Genomic DNA, 25154 nt, shown 5'->3' with positions numbered 1-25154 from the left:
AAAAAACTATTTTTACAAAATTCCACGTGTAATTTTCAAAATTTTCTATGACATTAAAGTCAGCAGTTGCTTGGCAATTTTTTAATTTTCTCTAAAAAAAAGTTTGCTCCGAAAAATCATTTTTAAAAAATTGGATTTTTTATTTTCTAATTTTCTAAATGTCAATTTTTTTTCTCATTTTCTTTGACATATAATTTATTTGTTAAAAAAATTATAAAATATCTGCAAAATAAATTTTCATAAATTTCCTACAAGTGAAAAATTTTTTTTTAATTTTTTAAAAATTATTTTTTACTAAAATAAATCATAAATACTTTCAAATTTCAGCTAATTTAATTTTGATAAACTTCAGAATAATTTTTAATTTAAAAACTCCCGCAATATAAATATCAATACGTCATCGGCAACAACGTCAGTGTAAAAAATATAACGCGATTACTTGTACCGAGTTTTTGTTTATTTTCACTAGATTACGACACTTATGTATTATTATTGACGATCATCATCATAAGTAGTTTTATTCTACTTTACTTACGAGTAATCTTGATAAAGCCGGTATGCGATATATATATATAGCATATATATATATATATATATATATATATATATATATATATATATATATATATATATATATATATTTATGACAACTTGTAAACGAAACGAATAGAGATGGCGGCAATCGTATAATATGTATATGTAAAACCCATACCAGCAGTCGTGGAGAGACAAGCTGTGTTAGTTTCTCTCCTAAAGTGATTTTTTAACATACTGCTGCTGCTGCTGTTGCTGTTGTTTGCAGTAGCCCAAGAAAAGCCTGCGAGAAAGGACCGTTTAATTCTCTCACTCGTTAAAAGTTTTTAAATTGTTTTGTATTTTTAAAATCGGTTAATCCTTTCACTTAAATAAAATAATTAGTGTGTTTTTTTTTTTTAAGTGATAATTAATTGTGACAATTATTCATTTGAATAATATCTTGTGCGATGATGTTATACACTCTAATCTATAAAACTGGTTGATAAAACTTTTGAAATAATAATAACTTTAGATCTGGTTCGGTATAACTCTGATTTATTGTATAGAATACGTACATAATAGCCGTAACAATAATAATAATAATGACAATAGTAACTGTAAAGAAGTATAAAAGGGATGAGAATAGCCTAAAGTACCTTGCACCCCCTTGACATTTAGCCCAAGTGGTGCACCCCAAGTAATTATTTTTATTAAACTGCTAAATTATTTTTTTTTATTCTAATATAATTATTGTTGTTGTTATTATTAGTGTTGAAGGTAATAATGTTTGATTTTTTATACAGCTGAAATTCGATCATTTTTTATCTCTAAAAAATATTTTTTTTTTAATATTGATAAAATAAATTTAAACAAGTGCATGCTAAGATCTGTTAAATTTTAACTAAATTTTTCTTTATCAATGAAAATTAATTTAGCATATGATATATTTAATAATTTTTTTTAATTTTATAGCAAATACATTATGGCAAAAAAAATTGACATGTAGAAATTTTAAAAAATTAAAAATGCAATTTTTTTTTAATATTTTTTTGGAACAAATTTAAAAAAAAAAAAAAAAATTAAAAAATTCTTTAGATTGCTGAGTTTAGTGTCATAATTTTTTATCAAAATTAATTTAGCATATATTTAATAATTTTTAAATTTTACTGCAAAAAAAAATTGACATGTAGAAATTTAAAAAAATAAAAATGCTATTTTTTAAAAATTTTTTTTTGGAACAAATTTTTTTGATAAATAAAATTAAAAAATTATTAAGTGACTGCAAACTTTAATGTCATTTTTTTTAAATTAATTATAAAAAAAAAATTTTTTCTCTTTTAATTTTTTAATGTAGAATTTTTTTATTAAAGTTTCTTCATAATTGAGTTGTTAAAAAAAAAAAAAAGTTGACAGTTCTTGTAATTTCAGTATCAATTTTTTTTATTTCTATGATTTAAGTGTCAACAGTAATTTTTAATCTTTGATAAAATTTAATATCATAAATAAAAAATTATTGACTCAATTTATTTTTCAAATCAATGATATTAAAATAAAACAAAAATTGATAATTTTTTTAATAATAAAAAATTACTTGTAATATTTTAAGACAAAATTTTTTAATAATTTATTTTTTTTAAAGTGTAAATTATTAAAAAAAAAATAATAAAATTGTCTTTAAATATTGTAAAAAAAATTAGGAGCAATTTATTAAAAAAAAAAAAATTTTTTTTCTTTGAATTTAATATAATTCAATCAGTCTAACTGCAATGCGTTAATAAAATTTTTATTTTATTAATTTTAATTATAATGTACTCATTTTATACAATAGATCTGTGTTATGAATGATTGTTGTTATTATTATTATAGTTGATATAATAGTGAAATTAATATAATAATGGATCAAGAGTCATCTCAATTACGATCGAGTACTTTGCTCGAAGAAACATTTTACATAACGTCCAAGAAGAACACCTATTACCGAGTAAAGCTTACGGAAAAAGGCTTGAGTTTAGAAAAAGAAAGTAATGGTGGTACTAAAACCGAGACAATTGCTCTTAGCGACATAATTGGCTGTAGGTGTATGAGATCAAAACGCCGAAATACCGGGAGCTGCGCTTGCCGTCCAACTATTTCAAAGCCTCAGATGAGAGATGTTGAGTTCAACGATACATATCATGGATGGGATCAGCTGGACACTTCGGCTTATTTGTATATTTATGCGTACACACTAAAAAAAGCACGTGTAAAAGGAGCTCCAAGACGCGAGCGTACGACAATTACCCTGAGATTTCGGAGCTTTGATAAATATCAGGACAATCTTCGGGAAGCCAGCAGATGGAGGCTTGCTATTAAATGTTTAATTAATAAAATTCCAATTCCTAAAAATTTAATGAGTCCGAGCCATGGGAATTTGGATACTTTATTAAAAGGTAGTAAAATTTATATTTATAGTTGTAAGCAACCTTCCAGTCACTATGTGACTGCTGTGACTTGTGAACTATAAATAAATAAAATTTTGATTTATTAAATAATGAATTTTGTTAAATTGCACAGTATTTTTTTAAATATTGACGTTTTTAAAGATATAAGCTCATTCTGATGTTACACTCAGCAAGAGCTTTCATTTGAGCACCCACATCGATTTTTCATATATTTATATATATTATATATATGTATATATAAAAAATATATGAAAAATTGATGTGGGTACTCAAATGAAAGGTCTCGATAAGTGTAACATCGGGATGAGCTTATATCTTTAAAAATGTTGCTAGTTAAGAAAGTACAGTGCAATTTAACATACTTGTATCTTGTGAAATATTGACTTTTTTAAAGATATAAGCTCATCACGATGTTACATTCATCAAGAGCTTTCATTTGAATACCCACATGCATTTTTATATATTTTTCATATATACATATATATAATATATATAAATATATGAAAAATTGATGTGGGTACTCAAATGAAAGGTCTTGATGAGTGTAATATTAGGGTGAGCTTATATCTTTAAAAATGTCAATATTTCACAAGATACACGGTCTTTTCTTAATTATGTTAAATTGCACTGTACTTTCTTAACTATTGACGTTTTTAAAGATATAAGCTAATCCTGATGTTACACTCATCAAAAGCTTTCATTTGAGTACCCACATGCATTTTGATATATTTTTCATGCATACATATATATAAATATATGAAATATATGAAAAGTTGATGTGGGTACTCAAATGAAAGATCTCGATTAGTGTAACATCGGGATGAGCTTATATCTTTAAAAATGTCAGTAGTTCTCAAAATACAATGTCATTTCTTAATTATGTATCTAGAGATGATTTTCGAATGCAGCCTAAATACTTATCATCATAAATTGACTATCGGTGAGAATGATAAGAAATCTTGAAAAGGCACAAATTCAAGTCATGACCTTTGTAATTATATGAAATTTCACCAAAAAAACCAATTTTTTCATATGACTATCCTGGACACAAAATTTTCCTTATTCTCTTAATAATATAGATTATATTCATATCTAATTTTTTCCTCTGTATTTATAGCACTCATCCGCAAAAATTTCTTAATAGATTTATCTTGGCAGCTAAAAACGTCATTAATTTTATTGATATTATTAAAATTATTATTCATTGAGGTAAAAAATTTTATCATAAATACAAATGAATTTTAATTAACTTGGACTTTTATCTTTGGTATGAGCAATAGTTGTATAAAGAAACAACTAAGAAACTCACTAAACTGTTAAAGATATACAACACCTTATTGATTATGACGACTGTATGGGTATTTTTTTACTAAAAATAAGTGATAAATTACTCGTTACTCGTATATACAAACACGCAGATGAATTTTATTTGTTAAACTATCGTAAAACATTGAAAAACAGCATTCATTAACAATGAGTAACATATACACGTATTTTATCTACGGATGGATATAATATGTATACCGGACGTGCCTGTGTATATATATACACATGGAACACGTGTGTACGATTAGCGGGACACGAAGATTAGTGTATTATGTAACTCAAATATACAAATACATACACTATATATGTTTGATAGACACAATTGTCGGCACCTGGAGATGTGCTGGTTAAATTACAGATAAATGGAAAATTATTATAATTAATTTGAGTCTACTGTTTTGTTTCATTGATCATAGGTTAAACGAAAATTAATTATTAAATTATTAGTTATTATTCGAGAAGAAATTTTAATAATTTTATTAAATCTTCTTTTAATAAAAGTTAAAATTAAATTAATTTAATAATAATAATAATTTAATTTAATAAAAATTAATAATCAATAATTAATTTAATAATTAATTAATAATTAATAATTAATTTAATAACAATAATTTTTTTAATAATAAAAAATCTCTGATAAAACTTGCAGCTTAAGTTTTTTTATGTATCTTATTTAATGCAATAAATTATTATTATAATTTTTAAATTAATTTAATAAATTGATCAATTGATTTTGTAATTTAAAATGAATGATTAATCTATTAACAAGATAAATTAATAATAAAAGAAGTTGTAATTGGTAACCGTCTTTTTATATCGATTATATTCTATATGGTTGCGGCTAGTTGCTGCTACTGCACCAAAACTTACCAGGAGAGAACCAGGCCAGGAAAATAATTAATTGAAAACTGTTTAGTTGTGACGTAGATTATAATACATATCATGTGCTCTACATAATCATGAATAATAATGATTTATTAAAAAAAAAAAAAAAATAATTTGATCTTGGATTATTTTCCTTTTTTTTTTTTACAATATTGCATATGATTTGTAAATAATTTATGTTCTTTTTTATGCATTCTTATCTATTAAAATGAAAATTATAAAAATAAAAAAGATAGTTTCACAAGATGATTTGTGATAACTGACCATAAATAAACAAAATAAATTTTCTTTACAACGACGGTAAATATTTGTTGTGACGTACAGAGTTCGAAAGGTCGAAATTTTTTTTAATAATATTTATGTTGCATCACCAAGGTTGTCTATGAAGCTCATTCACTAAATATGTTAACATAGGCTGAAGGGAATTATTAAATAATACTCCAAGGTTAAATTACTTTTAATGGACAAGTATTGGTATTTTAATTATTTTTGTAAGCAGTTAATAATTACACAGAAAAAAAAAGTTCACTTGAGTCAAGAAAATATTTTTCTACTAATTATTTTTTTAAAAGAAAAAAAAATTTTTTATTGACAAGAAATTTCACTTATTCCAAAATTAATTCTCTTGCTTTAAGAAATACATATCTTGATCCAAGAAAATTTATTCAAGTCAAGGAAATCTTGTTTTGAGAAAATTCAGCTTCTTGCTCCAAAAAATTTAGTTCTTGATAGAAGTAAATTTTCTTGTCTTGAGAAAATTTCTCTCTTGCTCCAAAAAATTAAATATATAGATAGAAGTTAATTTTCATTAATATTTTTATTGATTAACATGTCAAATAAGAAGATCAAATAATATTTCATCATTTTTTTTCATTCAATATGTATAATATAAATTAGGTATCAAATATTCTCGAGAAAAATTTTCTCAAGGTGAGAAAATTTTTTTCTCAGCTGAAGTAAGTGGCGCTGCTTCCCTAAAGTATCTAAAAATCTTGATCAAATATAAAAATTTATTGTATCAAGTATTTATGATAATTTGAATTAAGAAAAAATTACTTCCTCCAAGAACAGAATTTCAAGAAAAATTTTTACTCCGAAAATTTTCTTGAGCCAAGAATTTTGTTCTCCATTCAAGAAATTTTTCTTTCTGTATATGTATTATGTGTCAAGCTAAAAATTAATTATCAATTCTTAATCTAAATTTTATTTTTTATTTAAATATTGTCATTTTATTTTTAAAGAGAAAGTTAAAGGTATTTATTTGATAAGAGTTCATTGTCGTTATTTACAATTTAATTAGTACACCTTCAAGTGCAATTTTATATCTGGATTATATACAGGTATATCTCTGTGCATAAATATTGAATGAGTGCCAAACCATCGAATAATAATAATTAAAATGAAATAATTACATGTAGTACCTAGCTAGACTGTTGCTATAAATTGAATTGTTTTCACTTTAAGTTCTCCTTTCCGCAATATTACGTTACTTCTTTGGTTGAGTTGCTGTTGCTGCTAATTTAACTACTCATACAACAAACGCCTAGTTTTTACCGTCCATTATTTATAATGTACTTTCCGTATTCATGCTTTCAATCATGTTTCACTATTTTTATTCTATTATTCTTATAATTCCGGAAATGATTTACGACCAAATGTATATATAGACAACAATTATACGCACGATATAGAAAAATTTATCTAGATATTAATTGATTTTTTTTCCAGGTTCAATTTTTTATTATTATTAATGAATAGTTTTCTTGGTGAAAGTTATTGATTAGATTTAAATTATATACTTAAGACAAAAAATATCTTCTCAGGGAATCTTAAATGTAACATCCGATCTATCGTATGTAAAATCTGCAAATTATTATTATTATTACACGGCTGATGTCCAATCTAAATCAATTAAAAATTAATTGCCAATATTATTATTTAAAATTCTTCTGCTTAATCGAAATTCGATATAAATAATAATAATAATAATATGAAATTTTTTCTAAATTACTAATCATGATAATAATCATAAATAAAATAAATATTCAATATTAAAAATAAAAAAATTTATTATTATCTCTATTATTAAGAGAATAAGAAAAATTTTGTGTACAGGATAGTCATATGATAAGATCGGTTTTTTTTAGTGAAATGACCTTGTATCTTGTGAACTATTGACATTTTTAAAGATATAAGCTCATCCTGATGTTACACTCATCGAGACCTTTCATTTGAGTACCCACATCAATTTTTCATATATTTTACATATTTATATATATGTATATATGAAAAATATATCAAAATGCATGTGGGTACTCAAATGAAAGCTCTTGATGAGTGTAACATCGGGATGAGCTTATATCTTTAAAAATATCAATATTTAAGAAAGTACAGTGCAATTTAACATAATTAAGAAATGACCTTGTATCTTGTGAAATATTGAAATTCCTAAAGATATAAGCTTATCCTGATGTTACATTCATCGAGACCTTTCATTTGAGTACCCATATCAATTTTTCATATATTTTATATATTTATATATATGTATATGTGAAAAATATATCAAAATGCATGTGGGTACTCAAATGAAAGCTCTTGATGAGTTTTTCATCGGGATGAGCTTATATCTTTAAAAACTTCAATAGTTAAGAAAGTACAGTGCAATTTAACATAATTAAGAAACGACCTTGTATCTTGTGAAATATTGACATTTTTAAAGATATAAGCTCATCTCTATGTTACACTTATCAAGGCCTTTCATTTGAGTACCCACATCAATTTTTCATATATTTATATATATTATATATATGTATATATGAAAAATATATCAAAATGCATGTGGGTACTCAAATGAAAGCTCTTGATGAGTGTAACATCGAGATGAGTTTGTATCTTTAAAAAAGTCAATAGTTAAGAAAGTACAGTGTAATTTACATAATTAAGAAATTACCTTGTATCTGGTAAAATATTGACATTTTTAAAGATATAAGCCCAACCCGGTGTCACACTCATCGAGACCTTTCATTTGATTACCCACATCAATTTTTCATATATTTATATATATTATATATATTTATATATGAAAAATATATAAAAATGCATGTGGGTACTCAAATGAAAGGTATCGATGAGTGTAACATCAAGATGAGCTTATATCTTTAAAAATATCAATATTTAAGAAAGTACAGTGTGATTTAACAAAATTCATTTTTTAATAAAGCAAAATTTTATTTATTATTATTATTAAAATATTGAATTTTAACTTTTTTTCAATATACTAATTTTTAAAAAATAATTTACTAATAATAATATTTTTTTTCAGCATGTTCAAGCGAAGAAAAAAAACTTTTAGTTCTCTTAAATCCAAAGTCTGGACCTGGGCGGAGTCGTGAAATCTTTCAAAGGCGAGTTCATCCAATATTATCTGAAGCAGAAAAACTATACGAAGTTCACGTAACTAAATGTCAAAATTACGCGAGAGATTTTATAAGAACACGAAATATTTATCAGTGGAGCGGAATATTATGTGTGGGAGGCGACGGAGTTGTTTTTGAAGTTATAAATGGTCTTTTAGAAAGACCAGATTGGAAACGTGCGTTAGAAGAGCTTCCTCTTGGAATAATTCCGTGTGGATCTGGTAACGGTTTAGCGAAATCAATTGCATACGCTAAGCAGTAAGTTGAATTATATTTTACAAAAATTATTTCAACAATTATTTAATTTAATAAATTATTTTATTTGTTATTACAGAGAACCTTACGATTCAAATCCATTTCTTATTAGTGCATTATCAGTGGTTAAAAATAAGTACAGTCCAATTGATTTAGTACGAATTGAAACAAGAAGCCAGATTCTTTATTCATTTCTATCAGTAGGCTGGGGCTTGATCGCGGACATTGACATCGAGAGTGAGAGGCTCAGAGCTATTGGTGGGCAACGTTTTACTATTTGGAGTATAGCCAGGCTTATAGGTCTTCGTGTTTATAAAGGAACCGTTTCATATTTACCTTGTGATAATAAGGTACAAATACCGAGTATAAATGAAAATAAATCAAATGGAACTTATTTATATGAGACTAAATCTTACAATGATAATAATGGCACTGGGATTATTAAAAGTAATCATGATATTATAACTCATTCGAAAAGTTACGGCGACGACCTTGATCGGTTAAGTATATTATTCAATATTCCGTAATAATAATAATCATTATTGTAATACTTATTTATTTTAATTTATTTTAATTAGCAGTTATTGTGATGGAGTTAAAGAATCAAAAAGTTACCATGATGTCCTTGACTCCGTAACAAGCGATTTAGGAGACATATATTTAGACGATGATAATAATGAAATAGTTGGTGAAAATTTATCGCTTGAAACTGAAGTTCAAACTCGAACTAGATTGGATAGTTTTTATTCAGCTACTTCTAGAAAATCTACTTATTATAGTACTGGTTCTGCTTCTAGTTATCATAGTATGGAAGACAGTAGTAGTTTAACACCAGGTATATTTTTTTTTTTTTAATTAAATAATGACTTGTTAAATTGCACTGTATTTTCTTGAATATTGATGTTTTTAAAGATATAAGCTCATCCCGACGTTACACTCATAAAGAGCTTTCATTTGAGTACCCACATGCATTTTTGATATATTTTTCATATATATACATATATTTCATATATATAAATATATGAAATATATGAAAAATTGATGTGGGTACTCAAATGAAAGGTCTCCATGAGTGTAATGTCGGAATGAGCTTATATCTTTAAAAATGTCAATATTTCACAAATTACAAGATCATTTTTTAATTATTGACATTTTTAAAGATATAAGCTCATCTCGATGTTACACTCATCAAGAGCTTTCATTTAAGTACCCACATGCATTTTGATATATTTTTCATATATATACATATATATAATATATGAAATATATGAAAAATTGATGTGGGTACTCAAATGAAAGCTCTCGATGAGTATAACATCAAGATGAGCTTATATCTTTAAAAATGTCAGTAGTTGATAAAATACAAGGTCATTTCTTAATTATTGATATTTTAAAAGATATAAGCTCACCCCAATGTTACACTCATCAAGAGCTTTCATTTAAGTACCCACATGCATTTTGATATATTTTTCATATATATACATATATATAATATATGAAATATATGAAAAATTGATGTGGGTACTCAAATGAAAGCTCTCGATGAGTGTAACATCAAGATGAGCTTATATCTTTAAAAATGTCAATACTTCACAAGATACAAGGTCATTTCTTAATTATGTATCTAGAGATAGAACATTTTTTAATGCAACCTAAATACTTATAATAAATTGACTATCGGTAAGAATGATATAAAACCTTGAAAAGGCACAAATTCAAATCAAGACTTTTGCAATGACACTAATAACAATTTAATATTGTAATTTTTAAATATAATTTTTTAAGATGGCGAGGAGAATACTGTAAATAATAGATGTGTATACGGGCCATCGTCAAGTCTTCCCGCTTTGACGGCACAACTTCCCAGCGGGTGGACACAAATAAAAGGTACGGGTATAAATAACAATATTGATAATTTTATAAATATTTATTGTAAAAAAAAATATTTTTTTCAGGAGAATTTGTAGCTGTTCATGCAAGTTATCAATCACACATCGGTGAAGATGGATTTATTGCTCCAAGAGCTAAACTTGATGATGGAATAATATGGCTTTTAATTATCAAAGCTGGAATAACGAGAGCTAATCTCCTTCAGGTAATAAATAATAATAATAATAATAATAATAATAAGATTTCTTTTAATTAAAATTATTAATTATTTTTTTTTTATTGCAGTTTCTCCTCGGTTTAAACGCTGGTACTCATTTAACTAGTACCGGAGTGGATATGATTCCTGTAAAAGCATTTCGTATTGAACCAGAGACAAGTACGACTGGTAATATGACTGTTGATGGAGAAAAAGTTGATTATGGCCCGCTACAAGCCGAGGTCTTTTCATCTATGGCGACAGTCATGAGTCCTTGACGAGAACCTTGAAAAAAACCTTAGTTTCTCTAAACTTACATATTTATGGCATTTCCAAAAAAATATTCCAATGAATATTTAGATCTTACTTTAAATAAATATTCAATTCAAAAGAAATTTATTATTATTGTTAGTAGTAATTGAGATAATAATAATTTATCAATGTCACATTGATAAAAAGAAATATGGTATGAATTTTAATTTTTTTTACAAGTTAATATCTTTAACCAATAAAATTTATGTTTGTAAATATTGTACTTTCACCTCATGATTTGGCAGCGCAAGTGTTTATCCCATTTGGTGGGACACACTGTGCCCTATGATATTGTACTTTTATCATCGAGTTGATAATCATCTTATTAATATTAACTTTGTAGATAGAATAATAGAGCAAACCAATTGTTAATGCAAAAAATGTGTATTAAAGTATTGAATGTCTAGTTTTTTATTTATTAGTATATAAATTTTAGCTCAAGTAAAAAATATATTTTTGTTCAATAAAACTAATTTTAAGTTATTCAATTTATCAGAAAATTATTATTCATAATTTAAGAATTATTATTAATTAAATACAAATAAGGTAATTATTTACAAGTGGGGTCCATTTTAATTTTCATTTTTTTTAACCAAAATTTTTTTTTTAATTTGGATATTTTTTTTTTTTTAAATTAATACATAGAAAAATAAACAATTAAAAAAAAATTTATTGTCACAATTTTAACAAATTTTCAAAAAAATTTATAAATTTTTTAGAAAATTTATAAATTTTTTAGAAAATTGTGATATAAAAAAAATGAACAATTAAAAAAAAAAATTGATTATCAAAATTTATTAAATTTTACAAATTTTTAAAAAAATTTATAAATTTTTAAAAAAATTTATAAATTTTTTAGAAAATTGTGATTTAAAAACATGAACAATAAAAAAAAATTATCAAAATTTGTTAAATTTTCAAAAAAATTTGTAAGTTTTTTAGAAAATTGTGATATTTAATTTTTTTTTTTATCTACCTTTCAACAAAAAAATAAAAATTTTATCCAAAAAAATGAGCCAAAATTTATTCTTACTTTTAAAAGCAAAAAAGTTATCAAAATCTTTATTTTACTCTTTCACGATATTTTTTATCATAAATGATATTTTTATCATCACTTGTAAATAATTACTAAAAATAATTTAAAAATAAAAAAAAATCAATTATTGACAATGATTATTATTATCAAAACTTGAAGTATTAATGTTATGCTTCTCCGTCCTAATTACTGTAAAACAATTTTATCAATAAAATATCACTTTATTATTATTATTATTTTTATTTATCTTTACTCTATCATTTTTATATCATTGGCTTATCAAGAATAAATAAGTAATATTGTTATTGTTATTGTTAAAAAATTTTTTTGTTATTTTTATTCATTTTTCTATTACAATATCTATATGAAATCTACTTACTTCAATTTTTTTACGTACAATGTAAAATAATTACATATCACATATTTACAAGTTTTAGTTGTTTCAAAACTACAAGGTAAAATTTATGTATTAAAAAGAAAAACGAGTTTTAAATAAAAAAAAAAAAAACAATTTACAACTAGTGTCTATTTTGACAATGACGATAGTATATTAAATATAAATTTAATATTATCATTTTAATACATCGTTATGTTAATTTAAGTAAAAAATTTAATATTAATATTTGAAATTAATCATCTTAGTAAGAAAAACAAAGTCATTTTGGTAATTATTTACAAGCGGGGGTTCACAATATTTTTGGCCATATCTAGGCAAAAAATTAACATTATCCATTTTTTTTATTTTGTTTGTTTTTACGGTGCATTTATGATAAAAAATGTCGTGAAAGTAAAAAATAAAAATTTCGATAGTTTTTTTGTCTTCAAAAGTTGGAAAAAATTTTGGCTCTCAAATTTTTGTATAAAATTTCTATTTTATGTTTTTTTGATAAATTTTTTTATTTAAAAAGTACATAAAAAAATAAACAAATAAAAAAAAAATGAATATCACAATTTTCTAAAAAATTTATAAATTTTTTTGAAAATTTGTTAAAATTGTGATAATTAACATTTTTTTTAATTGTTCTTTTTTTATGTATTTTTCAAAAAAAACATATCAATAAAATAAAATAGAAATTTTGTTCAAAAAAATGAAAATTAAAATCGTGGACCCCACTTGTAAATAATTAACATTATTTTAAGTAAGTACTTAAAAAAATATCATGTATACATATAACAAGTACTTTTTTGTTATAAATACAGTTTATAATAAATATGACAGGTTTGCTAATATTTTTGTTTATAGTTATAAATTATAATTCAAGAAAGAAAATTATTGAGCTTTGGTAAGCAATTATAAATAATGTTTAAGAAAAAAAAAATAAAAAATTCTCAAAGGAGTAAATAATATAAATTATAATATATTATCAAAAAAAAAGAAAAAACAATGAATATTTATATTAATTTTTTAAACTTAGTGAGTCTATACTTGCGAGTAAATCTTTTAAGTCATCTTGAACTTGATCAGATGTGTTAGAAAGAGTTATTCTTGAGCAAAAAGAACTAAGAGCTTCGATTTGTTCACAAGCGTCTTTTTGTTTTTGTAAGTATGCCAAAAGCATGCCCACTATTTTGTGAACTTGATCTTTAACTTTATTCATATCTGAACCTTGACAATTCTGCAACATTCTGAGTTTTGTCTGCGCCAATTGCAGGGGATTATATCCATGACGATCAGAGGATAAAACATCGGTTCCCGCTTTTAATAACAGTGTCACTACGGAGATTTTGCTTGTTACAGCAGCCAAATGTAAGGGTGTGTTGCCTATGCAGTCGGTCTGGTTGGGATCGGCTCCATAGTCAAGCAGGAGTTTAACTATTTCCGTAAATCCCCTAAAAAAATATTGTTTTAATGTAAAAAATTCATTTTTAAATACATTATTTATTTTATTTTTATTATATTATTAATAATAATTTATTATACCTGCAAGATGCTAAATGAAGTGGAGATCGACCCTGATCATCATGATTATTCGGTGACACACCTTTTTCAAGTAATCTTGTAAGTAGTTCAGTGTTATTAGTAGCAGCTGCAAATCGCATTTTCCTTCCTGATGATGCACCATAAATACTATTTAATCGCCTAGGCTTTTGACTCCAAAATAGACTGGCTTTTTTATATTTCCGGTTAATTTCTTGATACGGTACAAAACTATCATTCGTGTTCAACTCATCTGTTCAAAAATTAATAATAATCTATGTTATTTAAGAGAATAAAAAAAATTTTGTCTCTGGGATAGTCATATAATAAAATAGGTTTTTTTTAGTTAAATTTAGTATCATTGCAAAGGTCTTTATTTGAAATTGTGTCTTTTCAACGTTTCATATCATTCTCACCGATAGTCAATTTATTATAATATTAAGGCTGCATTCGAAAATGTATCTCTAGATACGTAATTAAGAAATGACCTTTTATCTTGTGAAATATTGACATTTTTAAAGATATAAGCTCATCAAGATGTTACACTCATTGAGACCTTTCATTTGAGTACCCACATCAATTTTTCATATATTTCATATATATGTTATATATTACATATATGTATATATATGAAAAATATATAAAAATGCATGTGGGTACTCAAATGAAAGCTCTTGACAAGCGTAACATCAGGATGAGCTTATATCTTTAAAAACATCAATAGTTAAGAAAGTACAGTGCAATTTAACATAATTAAGAAATGATCTTGCATCTTGTGAAATATTGACATTTTTCAAGATATATGCTCATCCTCATGTTAGACTCATCGAGACCTTTCATTTGAGTACCCACATCAATTTTTTTATATATTTATATATATTATATATATATGTATATATGAAAAAGATATAAAAATGCATGTGGGTACTCAAATGAAAGCTCTTGATGAGTGTAACATCGGGATGAGCTTATATCTTTAAAAATATCAATAGTTAAGAAAGTACAGTGCAATTTAACATAATTAAGAAATGACCTTGTATCTTGTGAAATATTGACATTTCTAAAGATATAAGCTTATCCTGATCTTACATTCATCGAGACCTTTCATTTGAGTACCCATATCAATTTTTCATATATTTTATATATTTATATATATGTATATATGAAAAATATATCAAAATGCATGTGGGTACTCAAATGAAAGCTCTTGACGAGCGTAACATCAGGATGAGCTTATATCTTTAAAAACATCAATAGTTAAGAAAGTACAGTGCAATTTAACATAATTAAGAAATGATCTTGCATCTTGTGAAATATTGACATTTTTCAAGATATATGCTCATCCTCATGTTAGACTCATCGAGACCTTTCATTTGAGTACCCACATCAATTTTTCATATATTTATATATATTAAATATATATATACATGAAAAATATATGAAAATGCATGTGGGTACTCAAATGAAAGCTCTTGACGAGCGTAACATCAGGATGAGCTTACATCTTTAAAAATATCAATAGTTAAGAAAGTACGGTCCAATTTAACAAAAGTCATTGTGTATAAAGCAAAATTTTAATTATTTATAGTTCACAAATCACGGCAGTCACATAGTGACTGCAGGGTTGCTAGTTATAGTTTTATTTTTATGATGATGCACATTGACATTAAAAATATTTAGAAGATTTTTAATTATCACTTATTACTCTAATTATTGACAATTTTCAAAATTTTTATAACCGACAAATTTTGATAATTAGAATATTTTTGAAAATTAGCACTTTAATTTTTTTTTTAATTTCTACTTGTGGTATTTTTTTCATAACAATTTAATTGTTATAAAAGTCTAAAAAATTGTTGATAAGAAAATTGTTACTTTCAGTATCATTAATTATTTTTCATTGACAGTGAAAATAATTTTTAATTATATAACTCATTAATTTTACCTTTTCGCAAAGATTTTGGAGTTATCATAAAATCCGGTGGTATTCTAAATTGCAATTTCTGAAAATAAAAAAATTGTATAAGTTAATAATTAAAAGCACTGTTTTAAATATAATTAATTAAAAAAAAAAAAATTACCTCAAGTGAAGGTGCGCTTGACTGAGAGCTAACTAAAGACTCAGAAGAATTAATTCCCGGTGACACAAAATTCCTTGACACTAAGGGATGTGAATTACCCGACTGACAGACAAAAGTCGTAGTCGGAACAGACTGTAGATCAACATCTATCGAGATTGATTCAAATCGGTGCTTGTGATTTTGTGTCAAAACAAACTGGTTGTCCAGGTCCGGGTTGCCAGTGTTGACACTGGTCATTGTTTTAGTAACGTCATTAAAGTTCTGATTATTAGATTGATTGTTTTCAGTCTGGGCACTGGAATCATTGGAATCATTTCCAGTTTCGACACCTGAATCTACTGATGTCATTTTCACATTTGCACTAGTTTTATTTTATTTGTTTTTAAGACACACAATATTATCTTTTCATAAGTGGAGATTTTTATTCAGAACTCCGAATTTTTTAAATATATTTTTCTTCTATTTTACAAAAATATTTATCTAATTATTTTTCACTAGATATTTATAATATTTATATATAATAATATCAATGGAGAAAAGTAAATAGTTTTCACAAGTACACATCACCATCAACCATTTTTTTATGTGTTATATATATTTATATACATATATGATAAAACAAGTATTACAATTACACAGTATATCTGATGTTGGTATTGTTGGAATTAGGACAATAAAATAACACTTAAAAATTTTTTTTTAGAATTTTATAACAACTAAATTATTATAAAAAAAAAATTAATTAAAAAATTCATAAAAATTATAAGAAAAAATTTTTAAAAACATTTTTTTATTATTGATTTGTTAAAATAATTTTTAAAATTGACAGCTGTCAGCTGACTTCAGTATTATACTATAAATGTGTATAGTATTGTGTAAATTTATTATTATAGGTATATTTTAACAATGACACTGATGTTGACAAACAGAACTTTTTTTTAGAATTTTAGAGCAATTAAATTAATATAAAAAAATTTCACATGTGAAAATTAATATAAATTATTATATTACTGAAGTCAGCTGACATCTGATGAATTTTAGGATTTTTTTCGACACATAAATTATTATAATAAAAGTTTTCTAAAAAATTTCACTTTTAGATCTCATAAAAATATGAAAATTAATTTAGTATATATTTAATAATTTTGAGAATTTTATAACAAATAAATTATGGCAAAAAAAAAATTAAAAAATAATTTTTTTGTTAAATAAAATTAAAAAATTGAAAATGACAGCTAACTTTAATATCATCAAAACAATTAATTGTTGTCTTTTTTTTATTAGTAATTTATTTGTTGTAAAAATCTAAAAATTGACAGCTAACTTCAGCTTCATAAATAATTAGTGAAAATTTTTAGAAACATTTTTTTTACTGTAATTGATTTTCTATAAAAATTTATGAAAATAAAGTTAGCAGACATCTGACAATTTTTAGAATTTTTCTTAATGAAAAATTTTTAATAAAAAAAATTTTTTTAAAATTCAATATGTAAAAAATTTAAAAAAGAATAGATGCAATTTTTTAGAATATTCTTTTAGCTTTCATTTAATTAATAAAAAAAAAATATAAAAAATTGTTTAATGTCTGCTAGTTTAACTATCGTAAAAATTTTTAAAATTAACAGCTGACAGCTAACTTCAGTATGATTTTTAATAATAAGGTATAGTGCGTGAGTTACTACTTGTTGACATGATCTGGCTCTTGTGAGATAAATAACAACACCGTTCACTTTTACATTCCTAACGGAGTTTTATTTTTTTTTATCTCAAAAAAAAAAACAAAAAAAAAAACAAAAAAGTAAGTACTGTTTAATTTATAATTTTTATTTTTTTTATAAATATTAAAAAAAAAAATAAAATTTTAACAGATGGATTATGCGGCAATTGATCAGATTTCACGCGCTGACTATCCAAATAATAATTTGAAAGATATTCAATATGGTACAGCGGGATTTCGAATGAGGTAAAGCAAATAAAAAAAATAAAAAATATTTTTTAAAGTAAAATTATTAATTAAAAATATTTCAGAGCTGAATTAATACCGCATGTAGTTTATAGAATGGCAATACTATCAATTTTACGATCAAAATTTTTTAATGGTGCAGCAATCGGATTAATGATAACAGCAAGTCACAATGAAGAGCCTGATAATGGTATTAAAATAGTTGATCCAGCCGGAGAGATGCTAGAAGCTGATTGGGAGAAAATTGCAACAGAATTTGCAAGAGTTCCAGACTCAGAATTAATTGAAAAAATAAAAGAAATTATTAGAGAGAAAAATATTGATGAAAATGCTCCAGCGTTGATAGTTATTGGCAGAGATACCAGAGAAAGTGGAGTATCATTGTCGCAAGCAGCTATCAAGCCGATTGAATTTATGAAGGCAGTTGTTAAAGATTTTGGGGTGATTACAACACCTCAGTTACATTATTTAGTTGTTTGTATAAATACTAAAGAGCTGTATGGTGTGGCGACTATAGAAGGATATTTTGATAAGTTGAGCAGCGCGTTTAAAAAAAGTCAGACTGTTGAGGATAAAATTGTTAAAAAATTAAATTATAAAAATGAAGTTTATGTAGATGCAGCCAATGGTGTTGGTGCTTTTGCTGCTGAAAAATTTAAAGAACAATTGAATAATTTTTTAAATATTAATGTTTTCAATAATGGAGATGGAAAACTTAATTACAAGGTATTAATTATTTTTTTTTTTATGTTTTTGAATTCAAGGGATTTAATTACTGATTATAGTGATGAAAATTAATGTAGCATTGATAATTTAAAAAATTTCATTAATAAATTATGGCCAAAAAAAAATAAGAAAAAATCATTAATAATACTAAAGTTAGCCCGATTTTAATTTTTTGATTTTTTTTTTTATAATTAAATTAGAACAAAAAAATATTTTTTAAAAATTGCACTTATAGTTTTTAAAGTTTTTTACAAAAGAAAATTTTTTTTTATTTTTTTACAATTTTTTTAATAAAAAAAAATTCTAAAAATTTTTAAATGTCGGCTAATTTAATTTTCATAAAAAATTATGACACTGAAGTTAGCAGACGTCTAAAAATTTTTGATTTTTTTTTTTTTTTTAATTAAATTACAACTAAAAAGATATTTATAAAAAATTGCACTTATAGTTTTTCAAGTTTTTTACATGTGACAATTTTTTTTTAATTGTTTAATTGAAATTTTTTCAATAAAAAATTTCTAAAAATTTTTAAATGTCCGCTAACTTGATTTTCATAAAAAATTGATATTTAGAAATTTAAAAAAATAAAAAATGCAATTTTTTAAAAATAATTTTTTGGAAAAAATCTTTTTGTTAAATAGAATTAAAAAATTGACAAGTGACAGCTAACTTTAATGTCATATTACAGTGTGGAGCAGATTTTGTGAAGATTCATCAAGCTCCTCCTCTCAATAATCCTTCTAAGCCATATTTAAAATGTGCAAGTATTGACGGAGATGCTGATAGACTGGTTTATTATTATGTAGATGAAAAAAATGAATTTAATTTATTTGATGGAGATAAAATAGCCATTTTGATTGTGAGTTATCTCAAAGAACTCATTGAAGCAAGTGGTTTGTCTATTAAATTGGGTTTAGTTCAAACAGCATATGCTAACGGAGCATCTACTAATTATGTCACCGAAATTTTGGTATTAAATATATATTATTGGTAATTATTTACCAGTGGGGTCCACCATTTTAATTTTAATTTTTTTGATTTAATTGATATATTTTTTTTTTGAAAAATACATAAAAAAAAATGAACAATTATAAAAAAAAAGGTGACTATCACAACTTTACAAATTTTCACAAAAATTTATAAATTCAACTTTTTCAATTGTTGGTTTTTTTTATGTACTTTTCGAAAAAAAAATATATCAAAAACATAAAAAAAAGATAAAATAGAAATTTTATCCAAAAACATGAGAGCCAAAATTTTTTCCAACTTTTGAAGGCAAAAAAGCTATCGAAATCTTTATTTTTTCTTTCACGACATTTTTATCATAAATGCACCATAAAAATAAGCAGAATAAAAAAAAATTTTTAAATGTTAATTTTTCATCTATATATAGCCGAAAATAGAGTGGATCCCACTTGTAAATAATTACAATATTGTTTTATAACTCACTTAATATTATCGATAAACTTAATTTTACAGTTTTTTTTTTTTTTTTTTTTTTTTTTTTTTTTTTAATAGAAAGTCCCAGTCGCTTTCACAAAAACTGGTGTTAAACATCTTCATCATCGAGCTCAACAGTTTGATATTGGAGTATATTTTGAAGCTAATGGACACGGTACTGCAATTATAAAGGATGAAATTGTTAAAATGATTCGGGAATTTGTTTCAGATAAAAAGTAAGAGTAGTTTGTTTTACGATATATTATAAATGAATAAAAGGTTTAAGTAATTATAAATTACTGATTATAATTAATTACAGCGTCTCAAGTCAACAACGCTGTGCTATGACTGAATTGTCAAATTTCATCGATATAATTAATCAGGCAGTCGGAGATGCTCTCAGCGATATGCTGTTGGTTGAAACAATTTTATACGCTAAAGATTGGGATATTGTTACTTGGAAGCAATGTTACTCGGATTTTCCAAACAAGCAATTAAAAGTTAAAGTTGTAGATAGAAATATTATTAAAACTACCGATGCAGAAAGAAAATGTACTTCTCCAATAGGTTTACAAGATAAAATTGATCAATTAGTATCTCAATACCCGAAAGGTCGATCATTTGTCAGGTATGTTTTAATTTATCAATTTAATCATTAATTTTTTTTTATTTAATCATTAATAAAAATTTATTTAATTTATTTAGACCTTCTGGAACAGAAGATATTATAAGAGTTTACATAGAGTGCCAAAATCAAATGGATGTAGACAAATTAGCCGCTCAAGTAGCTTTAGCTGTTCATGAGTATGCAGGTGGAGTAGGTGAAAAACCTATTGTACCATAAATTAAAAATATTTTACAATCAAAAATTCAATTTTGAATTTTTTTATAATTTTTAAAAATTCCTTCTGAATATTTCCTCTATTTTCAATGAACTTAAAACAAAGTATTCTTAAAAAATAAAAAAATAATTATTATCTTTATCTAAAAATATTATTTTTATAAGCTCTAAAAATATCAAAAGAAATTTAAAGGCAATTAGCGTTGATAAATATAAAAAAAAATTGTTTAAGATTCGTTAACTACTCATTCTATTAACTTGATAAAAAATCAACTGTGTATTTTTATAATAAATATATATACATTGTTGACAAGTTTTTTTTTAGAAGAAATAAAAAAACATTATTAATCACTTTAGAGGCAGAACCTCTGAAAGAGCCACAAGAGGTCAGTGTGGTTTGAAAAGTGTGCGTATTTTTTTGCTTTTCAAATTTTATTATTGTTATAGACTAAGACACTAAGATACAGAGTATATAAGAGTTCTAAAAGTCTGGACTAAACGTAACGTGTCCAGTCCCAGTGTAACTAATATTACTTATGCAGGAATTTATCTGAACGCTACTGATTTGTATCAGTTTATTTAAGTCATTCCATTGTGTTCTTTTATCTCAGTGTCACTCCGACCGTTTTTAACTAAAAAATTTTTTGAACCATTGAAATAATTAAATTTTCTAATTTAAAATAATTATGTTGTTTTTATATTTAATAATGATTATTTTATTATTAATTTCAATACTTGTAATCTTAAAAAAGAGTGAAAAAAAAAATTACCCGCCGGGTCCAAGAGGACTTCCAATAATTGGCTCTCTATTAAATATTGACGCAAAAGCGCCTTATAAAAGTTTGACAAAATTGTCTGAAATATATGGACCGATTTTTAGTTTGAGAATGGGGTCAGTGTATACTGTTGTTTTATCAGACCCGAAATTAATACGTACTACTTTAGCGAAGGATGAATTCTCTGGAAGAGCACCGCTTTATTTAACTCACGGTATTATGAATGGTTACGGTAAGTCGTGTTTTATATTTATTTATGATAATAAAATTTTTTTAATTTACATTATTACGATTATTATTATTATAAAATCTCTAAGATATCATCTTTCACTTTAACAGGATTAATTTGTGCTGAAGGCGAACTTTGGAAAGAGCAAAGAAAATTTGTATCAGCAACTTTAAAAAACTTCGGAGCAGTTAAACACAGTGTAAAAAAAGATATTATGGAAAATAATATTAAAAAATTATCAAATGAAGCTATACAGGTAATTGTAAAGAAATTTTTTTAATTATCGTATAATTAATTATGATAATACTTAAGCTATCCAACGTTTCTAATTTTTTTTTTTTTAATTAAATTGGACCAAAAATATATTTTTTAAAAATTGCACTTAAAGTTTTTCAAGTTTTTTACAAATAGAATTTTTTTTTGTAATAATTTTCTCAATAAAAAAAATTATAAAAATTTTTAAATGTCGGCTAACTTAATTTTTATTCAATTATGACTGAATTTTTTTTATTGAAAGAATTATTACAAAAAAAAATTGTCATTTGTTAAAAACTTAAAAAACTATAAGTGCAATTTTTAAAAAATATTTTTTTACCTGTCATTTAATTTATAAAAAAATTTTTTTTTATAAAAATTTATTTATTGAACTAAATTATAAAAATCATGTCAGTTAACTTCAATATTATAAATTTATAACAAATAACAAAATTTTAATTGAATATTTTAGAAATTAAAAGACGCATCATTGAATAATAAAAACGGAATTGATCCATTATCAATTTTACATCACTGTATTGGCAATGTTATGAATAATTTAGTATTTGGAACGGTATACGACGAGGACGACGAAATCTGGAAGTGGTTACGTGATTTACAAGAAGAAGGAGTGAAACACATCGGAGTTGCGGGGCCATTGAATTTCTTACCTTTTTTAAGATATTTATCTCATTATAAACAAATCATGAAGTCGCTCGTTGATGGTAAATTGGAAACACACAAATATTACCAAAAATTAATTGATCAATATAAGACAAAAATTTTAAATACCGAGGATTACAAGATCAACAGTGATAATTTTCTCGCTGCTTTTTATGATGAGATGACCAGAAGACAGAATAATAATAGTGTGGGATCATTTACTGAACAACAATATTATCACTTATTAGCTGACCTTTTTGGAGCTGGTACAGATACTACTTTAACTACAATCCGGTGGTTTTTACTTTATATAGCCATTTCACCAGAAAAGCAGGTATTTTTTTTTTATAAGCTGAGAATAATTTTTAATAAGTATTCTTGAATTTTTTTAACCCGTTGAGAACACACGGGATCCAGTGGACCCCAGGCGAACTTTGAGGCAATTTTAAATTTAGAAGGAGATTTATAAATGAGACTTAGTCTCATTGTAATAATTGTAATAATTATGATAAAAGAATTTTATGACAAAAAACTAAATGTTTTTATCGTAAAAATCAAAATTTCTGCGACTTTTTTCATAAAAAAAGTTCAATTTCATAAGTTTTTTTTTCTAAACGATTTTTCAGTATTTTTAAATTATTAAAAATTAAAAATAACTACTAAGATACTTAGAGGGAATATTATATTAAAGTTTAGTGTTAATTATATAAGAAAATTGAAACTTTTTAAAAGTATAAAAATCTATTAATTAAAGAGCGGTTTTTAAAAAATAGTTTTTATCAAATTTCTTTATTTAATCCGTAGAGGCAATTTTAAATTGAGAATGAAATTTATAAATGAGACTTAGTCTCATTTACGACTAATTTCACTGATATTCTTCAAGATATTTCTATTTTTTTATTCTAATAATTATAATAATAGAATTTTATGACAAAAAACTAAATCTTTTTATATTATTTTGCATGTTTAAATGTCTTATTCTCATTTTAAGCGACTGACCGAAATTCGTAACTTCAAACTTCAGAATAAATATATTTTTTTCAAACTTCATCAAATATTGATTTTTTTCCTTAAAATATATTGTTTTCCGAACAAAATGGCGTCAGTTTTTTTTTTTTCGATATCGTAAAAATCAAAATTTCTGCGACTTTTTTCATAAAAAAAGTTCAATTTCGTAAGTTTTTTTTTCTAAACGATTTTTCAGTACTTTTAAATTATTAGAAATTAAAAATAACTATTAAGATATTTAGAGAGAATATTATATTAAAGTTTGGTACCAATTATAAGTTAATACATCACATAGGAAACGAATTAGAAATGTTTTGCTGAGTCGGGTCCACTGGACCCCGTATTTCCTCAAAATAATTTTTTTGATGTGCGTCTTCAATGGGTTAAATAAATTTTTAAATGTTTTTTTTTAGGAAAAAATCTATGAAGAAATTAAAACAGTTTTGGATGATAAAGAAGAAATATCTTTAGAAAATAGTTCTTCATTAATATTATTACAAGCTGCTATTTGCGAGGTTCAGAGACTTAGATCAGTTGTTCCTGTAGGAATTCCACATGGAGCGATTAAAGATACAAAAATAGGAGACTATGATATACCACAAGGAGCAATGATTATTCCGCTGCAATGGGCAGTACATATGAATCCTATTTACTGGGACAACCCTGAAGAATTCATCCCTGAAAGATTTATTTCTCCGGATGGATCTTTAAGCAAACCTCCTGCATTTATTCCTTTTCAAACTGGCAAACGCATGTGTGTTGGAGATGAACTCGCCAGGATGGTTATGTTTATTTTTGTCGGTAAAATTGTCAGAGAATTTAAGATTTCTATTTCTAATAATGAAACTGTTGATTTAGATGGCCACTGCGGAATAACTCTCGTTCCAAAGGAACATAAACTTATTTTCACACCTCGACAATAAACTAAATTTAAAGTAAATTTATTAAGTTAAATTATTTTCATGTTATTTTATTATCTTT

General features: G+C 24.5%; 4 protein-coding genes across 9 annotated transcripts; 3 read left to right on the top strand and 1 right to left on the bottom strand.

The window, feature by feature from the left end:
* Positions 1 to 706: 706 nt before the first annotated feature.
* Positions 707 to 11311, top strand: LOC123266326 (sphingosine kinase 1-like). Of its 5 annotated transcripts, none has more exons than XM_044730542.1 (8): positions 707 to 1014; positions 2383 to 2945; positions 8491 to 8842; positions 8919 to 9338; positions 9418 to 9674; positions 10625 to 10726; positions 10795 to 10934; positions 11015 to 11311. In XM_044730542.1, the coding sequence occupies exons 2-8, from the start codon at positions 2411 to 2413 to the stop codon at positions 11201 to 11203; spliced, it is 1995 nt and encodes a 664-aa protein (XP_044586477.1). In that variant the 5' UTR covers positions 707 to 1014; positions 2383 to 2410; the 3' UTR covers positions 11204 to 11311. The 5 variants fall into 5 exon arrangements, with proteins under 5 accessions (XP_044586477.1, XP_044586475.1, XP_044586476.1 ...); XM_044730540.1 differs by having other exon boundaries at positions 707 to 1053; XM_044730541.1 differs by having other exon boundaries at positions 707 to 1058.
* Positions 11312 to 13644: 2333 nt separating this feature from the next.
* On the bottom strand, positions 13645 to 16868 carry LOC123266337 (ankyrin repeat domain-containing protein 54-like). Its single transcript, XM_044730565.1, has 4 exons — positions 16273 to 16868; positions 16137 to 16194; positions 14195 to 14444; positions 13645 to 14103 (listed from the first exon to the last, which is right to left on the bottom strand). The coding sequence occupies exons 1-4, from the start codon at positions 16618 to 16620 to the stop codon at positions 13671 to 13673; spliced, it is 1089 nt and encodes a 362-aa protein (XP_044586500.1). The 5' UTR covers positions 16621 to 16868; the 3' UTR covers positions 13645 to 13670.
* Positions 16869 to 17881: 1013 nt separating this feature from the next.
* On the top strand, positions 17882 to 21547 carry LOC123266329 (phosphoacetylglucosamine mutase). The gene is made up of 7 exons (XM_044730550.1): positions 17882 to 18070; positions 18141 to 18235; positions 18301 to 18961; positions 19650 to 19931; positions 20480 to 20637; positions 20721 to 21029; positions 21107 to 21547. The coding sequence occupies exons 2-7, from the start codon at positions 18141 to 18143 to the stop codon at positions 21243 to 21245; spliced, it is 1644 nt and encodes a 547-aa protein (XP_044586485.1). The 5' UTR covers positions 17882 to 18070; the 3' UTR covers positions 21246 to 21547.
* Positions 21548 to 21913: 366 nt separating this feature from the next.
* Positions 21914 to 25113, top strand: LOC123266333 (cytochrome P450 306a1). 2 transcript variants are annotated; one of them, XM_044730560.1, is made up of 4 exons: positions 21914 to 22250; positions 22358 to 22446; positions 22975 to 23499; positions 24587 to 25113. In XM_044730560.1, the coding sequence occupies exons 1-4, from the start codon at positions 21929 to 21931 to the stop codon at positions 25094 to 25096; spliced, it is 1446 nt and encodes a 481-aa protein (XP_044586495.1). In that variant the 5' UTR covers positions 21914 to 21928; the 3' UTR covers positions 25097 to 25113. The 2 variants fall into 2 exon arrangements, with proteins under 2 accessions (XP_044586495.1, XP_044586494.1); XM_044730559.1 differs by having other exon boundaries at positions 22358 to 22503.
* The last annotated feature ends 41 nt before the right edge of the window (positions 25114 to 25154 follow it).

The sequence above is a fragment of the Cotesia glomerata genome, linkage group LG5 (assembly GCF_020080835.1).
Source record: "Cotesia glomerata isolate CgM1 linkage group LG5, MPM_Cglom_v2.3, whole genome shotgun sequence".
Classification (NCBI taxonomy): domain Eukaryota; kingdom Metazoa; phylum Arthropoda; class Insecta; order Hymenoptera; family Braconidae; genus Cotesia; species Cotesia glomerata.
The sequence above is the reverse complement of the archived record's forward strand: the minus strand, read 5'-3'. Positions and strand labels throughout refer to the sequence as shown.

Bases quoted from the DNA above. Each gene is read 5' to 3' on its own strand.
- LOC123266326 (XM_044730542.1), top strand. From the start codon at position 2,411: ATGGATCAAGAGTCATCTCAATTACGATCGAGTACTTTGCTCGAAGAA. The intron at 9,339-9,417 runs GTTAAGTATATT...TATTTTAATTAG, and splicing joins TACGGCGACGACCTTGATCG to CAGTTATTGTGATGGAGTTA. The intron at 10,935-11,014 runs GTAATAAATAAT...TTTTTATTGCAG, and splicing joins CGAGAGCTAATCTCCTTCAG to TTTCTCCTCGGTTTAAACGC.
- LOC123266337 (XM_044730565.1), bottom strand. From the start codon at position 16,620: ATGACATCAGTAGATTCAGGTGTCGAAACTGGAAATGATTCCAATGAT. The intron at 14,445-16,136 runs GTAAAATTAATG...ATTTTTGAACAG, and splicing joins TCCAAAATCTTTGCGAAAAG to ATGAGTTGAACACGAATGAT. The intron at 14,104-14,194 runs GTATAATAAATT...ATATTTTTTTAG, and splicing joins CTTCATTTAGCATCTTGCAG to GGGATTTACGGAAATAGTTA.
- LOC123266333 (XM_044730559.1), top strand. From the start codon at position 21,929: ATGTTGTTTTTATATTTAATAATGATTATTTTATTATTAATTTCAATA. The intron at 22,251-22,357 runs GTAAGTCGTGTT...TCACTTTAACAG, and splicing joins CGGTATTATGAATGGTTACG to GATTAATTTGTGCTGAAGGC. The intron at 22,504-22,974 runs GTAATTGTAAAG...TGAATATTTTAG, and splicing joins TATCAAATGAAGCTATACAG to AAATTAAAAGACGCATCATT.
- LOC123266329 (XM_044730550.1), top strand. From the start codon at position 18,141: ATGGATTATGCGGCAATTGATCAGATTTCACGCGCTGACTATCCAAAT. The intron at 18,962-19,649 runs GTATTAATTATT...GTCATATTACAG, and splicing joins ATGGAAAACTTAATTACAAG to TGTGGAGCAGATTTTGTGAA. The intron at 21,030-21,106 runs GTATGTTTTAAT...TAATTTATTTAG, and splicing joins AAAGGTCGATCATTTGTCAG to ACCTTCTGGAACAGAAGATA.